General features: G+C 53.8%; 1 protein-coding gene across 1 annotated transcript; it reads right to left on the bottom strand.

Moving 5' to 3' along the window:
• Positions 1 to 1,855: 1,855 nt before the first annotated feature.
• On the bottom strand, positions 1,856 to 3,831 carry CXCR3 (C-X-C motif chemokine receptor 3). The gene is made up of 2 exons (XM_060137332.1): positions 3,615 to 3,831; positions 1,856 to 3,312 (listed from the first exon to the last, which is right to left on the bottom strand). Exons 1-2 carry the CDS (start codon positions 3,829 to 3,831, stop codon positions 2,174 to 2,176), a joined length of 1,356 nt encoding a protein of 451 aa, XP_059993315.1. The 3' UTR covers positions 1,856 to 2,173.
• Between the last annotated feature and the right edge of the window lie 3,197 nt (positions 3,832 to 7,028).

The following is a 7,028-nucleotide window of genomic DNA, read 5'->3' as shown; positions in this document are numbered from 1 at the left end:
GATGTAGACTGGAATCAACGTTGGATTTGTTTTCTGTTTCTGCCAAAACAGTCTGCCAAAGCAGATTACCACAAGTTTAGTGACTTAAAACAACACAAATGTATTATCTTACAGCTCGGGAGGTCAGAAGTCTGGCGCAGACCTCATAAGTTTAAAATCAAGGAGTGGGCAGGGCCGCATTCCTCTCCGGAGGCCCTGGGCGGGGGAATCAATTTCCTTCTCTTTCCACCTTCTAGGGGCTGCTTGCATTCCTTGGTTTGTGGCCCCCTTCCTCCATCTTCAAAGCCAGTGACATTTCTTTTCTCTGACTATCTCCCCTTCTGCCTCCCTCTTTTACTTTTAAGGACCCTTGTGATAACACTGGGCTCACCCAGATAATCCAGGAAAATCTTATTTTAAAGTCAGCTAATTAGCAACCTCAATTCCCTTTTGCCATGTGAGGTAACATTAACATATTCACAAGTTCTAGGGATTAGAGTGTGGACATTTGGGGACTTGTTTTTCAGCCTGCCTCAAACATCTTTACTAGTCTAGCACCACTGATACTTTTTTATAGGCAGGATGTGTTATTCTGTCATCTGCCTTCCATCTTTCCTTCATTTTGCAGATGCTGAGAGTGTTCTTTCAGTGGCCACAAACTGAAGCCTAAGCACAAGTATAGATGGGATCGGGTATGTACACAGGGTGGTAGGCGCTCCCGCAGCTAAATCCTTGGGTCCCTCTTCTCCAGTCCCACCTCCAGCCACATCTGCAATCTTAGCAAAGCCCAGCTGGCCTGTGAAACTGGATCATGGCCCATTGCTGACTTCATTAGGGAGAACTGACAATGCAGTGGTTCCACCCCTGCAAAGGGAGGGTCCAGCCCTCTGCCTTACCTCAGTAGCCCTGGTCACTTCCCCCACTCACTTCCACCCCAGCTATAGCCATGGGAAGATGCTCCCTGCAGCCCACACATGCCTCCAGGTGGCCTATGTGCTAATGACTGCCAAGTCGTCCGATCTCCTTTTTTTCCAGTCCTACTTGTATCTCCTTAGTAAGAGCCTGCGTCACCTCTAACATGAATAACCACTACAGCCTTGTAACCTATGATACCCTCACCTGATCCCAAACTTAACTTTCAGTCTTTTACACCCTTTCTCTACCTGAACCCTTAATTCTAGCCAGTTGGGACCAGTTATCATTCCTCCAATAAGCATTGCTGTTTCCAGCCTTCCCGCCTTTGCTGCTGCCCTCCCATCTGCCTGGAAATACCATCTTTCCTTCTCTTTGCCCTTGGAAATACTACTTGCCCCTTAAGTTCTTACTCATTTCTCTGTCTTCAAGAAGGCTTCCCAAATGGCTCCAGCCGCAGTGCTCTGAACATGTGCTGCACATTTGCCTCGTGGCATAGACTGCTTGGTATTGTCACCTATACATTTTCCTTGCTGGCCTAAGCTTCTGTAGTGCAGGGACTATGTCTTATTTATGTCTGAAGGCCCCTTCCCCAAATTATGCCTAGACAGTGTCTAGCCAGCGGGTTGGCTAACTGCCTACCCTGCACCCATGTCCCTGGGTGCTTCCCTGTGAGGGACAGGTGTGCCCAGGAGGGCAGAGAGGAGGGGAGACAGAGACAGAGGCAGCATTGTTTGGCACAGACCCAGGGCCAGACAAGGAGAAGCAGGAAGTGCATCCTCAGAGCCTGGGCAGGGCTGGCTGCAATGATGCACTAACACACCCTGGTCCTGATTAGCTTGTTTATTGAAAAGTTTGAAGCAGAGTTTTAGACATAAAAATCAAAGTGAGCAAACACAGAGGTCTCGGGAACCACAGCCATAGTCACTGCAGAACAGGAGGCCCGGCCAAGGCCGCTGCCATTATGCTGTTTGCCTCATGCTCCCTGCATACGGGGAAGGCTGAGGCCTAGTTACTGAATTAGGAGGGTGGTGGGGTTCCGAGCGGCCAAGGTAAGAAGGGCCTGAAGGCAGCCACCTCTGAAGCGGCGGGATGGGGGCTGTGCAGCTAAGGAGCAGTGATGGGGCAGCCCCCAGAGCCAGGAGGGCGGCTCCCTGGGAGACCCGGCAGTACCAGGGCCATCGGGCACTCCAAGGAGTGTGTGTCTGGGGAGTGAGCGAGGGAGGAGCCTGGAATGGGGGAGTTGGGCTGTGTGGGAAAGGGGGATCCCCCATCCCAAGCCTCACAAGCCTGAGTAGGAGGCCTCTGTGGTCTCAGACCAGGATGAATCCCGGCGGGAAGCCGGAGGCTGCCGCTGGTGGCCCCTCTGGTTGGGGCAGCCCAGGCGCATGAGTAGCATCCACATCCGCTCTCGGAACTTGACACCCACAAAGGCATAGAGCAGAGGGTTGAGGCAGCAGTGCATGTAGCCCATGCCCGATGTGACCGACTTGGCCACGTCCACACTGCTTTCTCGGCCACAGTTGCGGGCCACGGCCCCCAGCTCCATGAGGGTGTCCACCAGCACCACCAGGTGGTAGGGGGTCCAGCAGAGGGCAAAGGCCACCACCACCACCACCACCAGCCTCATGGCTCTGAGCCGCCGCTGGCCCCTGGAGACCAGCAGCACAGCCAGGATGCGGGCATAGCAATAGGCCATGACCAGCAGCGGCAGCAGGAAACCGGCGACCAGCTGCAGAATGCGCAGGGCCGTGCGGCCCACCTGCGGGAAGCTGTACTGGCAGTGGGTGGCGTTGAGGCGCTTGTCGTGGTGGGCGGACAGGAAGATGAAGTCCGGGAGTGCAAAGAGCAGACAGAGCCCCCAGACCGCCACACAGGTGATGGCCACGCGGGTCGGGGGACCCCGGCGGTAGAGCTGGGTGGCGTGCACGATGCTCAGGTACCGATCGAAGCTGATGCAGGCCAGCAGGAGGGCCCCTGCGTAGAAGTTGATGTTGAAGAGGGCACCCGCCACTTTGCAGAGGCCAGAGCCGAAGACCCACTCGACGGCTGCGTCCACCGCCCAGAGCGGGAGCGTCAGCACCAGCAGTGCGTCAGCCACGGCCAAGTGCAGCAGGAAGGTGTCGGTGCTGCTCAGGACCGCCCGCTGGCTCAGCAGCACGGCCGCCACGGCGCCATTGCCCAGCAGCCCCAGCATGAAGAGGAGGCTGTAGAGGACGGGCAGGAAGGCCCGGTCGAAGTTGAGGCTGAAGTCCTGCGGGCAGGGTGGGGAGGCACAGCAGGGGTCACTGTCGTTTTCTCCGTAGTCATAGGAAGAGTTTTCCAGGAGGAAGTCAAGCTCCGAGACTTGGAACTCTTGGCGTTCACTCATCTGTGGAGGGAGGGAGGGCACAGAGCCTGTGAAGGCCTTAAAAGTCACTCCTTCGATTAGGAATTTGAGATTAACAGATACACACTACGACATGTAAAATAGATAAACAGCAAGGGCCTATTGTAGGGCACAGGGAACTATATTCAATATCTTGTAGGTTATCTATAATGGAAAAGAATCTGAAAAAGAATAGATATATATGTAAGCATAACTGAATCACTTTGCTGTACACCTGAGACATTGTAAATCAACTATACTTCAATTAAAAAACATCACTCCTTCAAGATTTAGTCTGAGGAGGCTTTCTCGAAGCAACTCCTCTGTAAGGCAGGCCCGGAGGCCTGGGCTGCACCCTGTAACTGTCCTGCCTTTCTTCTTAAACCACGCCCTCTGAGCTCCAGGTGCCCGGCCTGGGTGCTGGGCTGGTAACTTCCCTTCTCGAAGGCTGCTTCTCTCTCTCCCTTCTGGGTCATCCCATCGGCCCAGGGACTGTGGACTGGAGGGAGAGCTTCCATCTTGTGCCCAGAGCCCTCCCGGCCCCCTCTCCTCTCTCCTTGCCCTTCCTTCATGGCTTATGGTCCTCAGTGTCCTGGCCACGCCTAGTTCCACCACCTTCGTCCCCTGGCGCCTATTCGCCGTCCCCTCTCCTAGTCACTGGCCCTCCTCTTCCCTCCTCAGCCCTTGTCTGGGGACTCCAACTTCCTGCCCCCCACCCCATGGGGCCCCTCTACAAATCACTGCAGCCCCCAAACACATGCTTTCTGCCCCTGTCCTTCCCCTCCCCTACACTGAAGCCTGCCACCCGCCGGGGACTTGCCCAGCAAGCTCTATTAGAAACATTCCTTACCCCCTTCCCCTGCAAACCACCCCATAGCTGAGGGCCTCCCAGGGGCCAATTCAGTCCGGCATGGAAGATCAAAGTTCCAAGTCAGAGCTGAAGGGAGCCTTGGGGACCGTGAGGGGTGAGCCTCAACCTCATGCGTTTCGCAGATGAGGCACCAAAGCCAGAAAGGGGAGGGGTCTCGCCTGTGGTCATTCACAAGTCAGTGGCCAAGGTGGTTTCCCAATTCCCGGTCCAGAGTGCTCCTTCTACACAACCCCTGCATTCTCTACCTATTCACCCAACCCTCTGGTGGCCCTGGCTTGTGGGCCAGTCCTGACGTTCCCCTAGTGTCCTAGGCTCTCCACTTGGAGCTGTGGTCTGGCCTGGCTGGACAGCGGCACTTACCTCGGGGACCATGGCTGGGCTGGTACTCTGGCTGCCTGGCCGTGTGCTGCCTGCCCCTCTGCTTTGGTGCTTGTGGTCTGGAACCTGCGCTACACAGAGGAAGTCAGGGTTTCACGCGGTTCTCGGCAGCAACCTCTTCCAAGGGGTGATCTATACCAGAACTCCCTAGACCCAAGGCCACGGGGTTCCTACCCCAACATCCCGCTGGCCCGGCAAAGCTGCTCTGGGAGTTGAACACAAGCCTGGGACCAGAAAGCCTGGGGCCGAGGGAAGGGCAGGAGCAGGTGCTTTGAGGGGAGAGGTCTGAAGGAGAAGCAGGGCAGCTGGCAAGGGCAGGGGTAAGAACTGCTGCTCATCCGTCCTGGGCTGGAGTTGCTCTCACACGATTGTGGACTGGATAGCTAAACGTGTTAACTCTATAAAGGAGATGAACCTTCTTAAAAAATGAAAATATTTGAAAGCAATCCATCACACTAATTCTAGTCCTTTACTATTGCCCCTCCCTGCTAAGCAACAGGGGCAAGGAAAGGGAACTGCTAGTAATGAACTTGCTGTGTGCTGGGTGTTGCTTTAGGCGTTTTCTCTGACACTGCCTCATTCCAACCACACAAGTCCCTTGTAGGGGCGGGGGGTGGGCGGCATCCCCATGGCTAATCCAGAAAGGGGAAAGGCCTTCGCCAGACATAACAAGCAAGGGTAGGTGCTACGATTGAACCCACAGCTGTCTGACTCTCCTTTTACCACTCCTCACACTGCCTTCAGTTGCTTTCTAATGGATAAACAATGATATATTCACACAGTTAAAAACAAATGAACTAAAAGCTATATATTTTAACATGGACACATCTAGAAAAGCCAATGACCAATGGTGGAAGAGGCAAGTTAGGGAATACTGTGTATAGTTTGACACCACTTAGGTAAATTAGAAAAACCACACACACAAAACAATACCATGTTGTTTTGGATACAGCTATTTGTCCTAGAAGTTTAAAGTAGGGACTGGACACACCACACATCCATGAGAGCAGTTGCTTCTGGAGTGAGGAGAAGGGGAATAGGGTTGGGGAAGACTACATGGGGATCTCCCTATTGCCCTGCTCTTATTATCAGAGGGAAAAGGCAGCCCCTTGCCTCTCCCAAGCAGTTTCCCTCTCTCCTCATAAGTGAAAAGCAGAGAGAGAGAGAGAGAGAGAGAGAGAGAGAGAGAGAGAGAGAGAGAGAGAGAGAGAGAGGGAGACTGAGGCTATGGCATTGGGGTCCAGTTTTCAGCCAGAATGCGTCACCTGAGCCTCCAGTCTTGGGTCTTGAATTCAGCTCAAACTTAATGGACAAAACACACACTTGTGAGGCAGCGAGGTCCTTCCCCACCTCCTGTGGCCAGAAGATGTGACTGTCCTTGCTCTAAGCAGTTTGTCACCTGCAGAATCCAGGCCAGAGGGAACTAAGGGCTTGGAGGAGGTCAGGAGCAGCACAAGTGGAGGGGCCTGGGGGGATTCCAGAAGCCACAGCAGTTAGGATAGGTAGGACTTGGCAGGTGACTTGCCTGCAGGTGGAGGAAGACAGGTGGGAGCCAGGAGCACAGCTTCCGATGCTGGTCCGTGAAGAGTTTCCATTCACTGGGCTTCTACATGTGAGAGAAAGGAGGAAAACAAAAAGCTCTATTTGTTCAACTTAAAGGAGGTTCTTGTATTCTGCAGTTATGGCCTTTATCCCCTTTTTGGTATTAAAAGGATCTTCTCTTTATGAAATGTTGGTGACGATAGCATCTTGTGTTAGCAGGAGTTGACAACCCAGTGTGGGTCCTCCAGATACATGTGAAATTTCTAAGTTTAGGGACCTCCGGTCTCCTTCCTGTGTCCAAGTCTCCTCATTTGCCACATGGGGACCAAGATCCCCACCTTCCTGGGTTGCTGGAAAGGAGAAATGAGAGGAGGTCATCTAAGAGTGTTGGAAAGGTGCAGAGAGCTTTCCTTTCTGCATTGGGCCATATCCTGAGAGGCCAGCCTGGGCTGTGGGGTGGACTGTTCCTGCTGCTCCTGGTGTGGCCATGATGCAGTGGGAAGAATGGGAAAAATGCTGAATTTGTCTGGCTCCAGCCCTGACTCCACCCTGTTCGAGATGTGTGACCTTGGACCTATGACATAACCGTTTTTGAGCTGGTCTCAGCAGGGGTGTTATAAGATGATCTGAGGGCTTCCCTGGTGGCACGGTAGTTGAGAATCCCCTGCATTGGCAGGCAGATTCTCAACCACTGCGCCACCAGTGGTTCGAGCCCTGGTCTGGGAAGATCCCACATGCTGCGGAGCAACTAAGCCCGTGCGCCACGAGTACTGAGCCCACGCACCGCAACTACTGAAGCCCGTGCGCCTAGAGTCCATGCTTCGCAACAAAAGAAGCCACTGCAATGAGAAGCCCATGCACCGCAACGAAGAGTAGACCCCGCTTGCCGCAACTAGAGAAAGCCCGCGCGCAGCAACAAAGACCCAACGCAGCCAAAAATAAATAAATTTGTAAAACAGGTCATCTGAGATGACCAGG

Source organism: Lagenorhynchus albirostris, chromosome X, assembly GCF_949774975.1.
Source record: "Lagenorhynchus albirostris chromosome X, mLagAlb1.1, whole genome shotgun sequence".
NCBI classification, from domain to species: Eukaryota; Metazoa; Chordata; class Mammalia; order Artiodactyla; family Delphinidae; genus Lagenorhynchus; species Lagenorhynchus albirostris.
This window is presented reverse-complemented; position numbering and strand designations above follow the sequence as displayed.

Coding starts and splice junctions, on each gene's coding strand:
- CXCR3 (XM_060137332.1), bottom strand. CDS start 3,831: ATGAAGGAAGGGCAAGGAGAGAGGAGAGGGGGCCGGGAGGGCTCTGGG. Junction 3,313..3,614: donor AAAGGCAGGACAGTTACAGG/GTGCAGCCCAGG, acceptor TCCTAATCGAAG/GAGTGACTTTTAAGGCCTTC.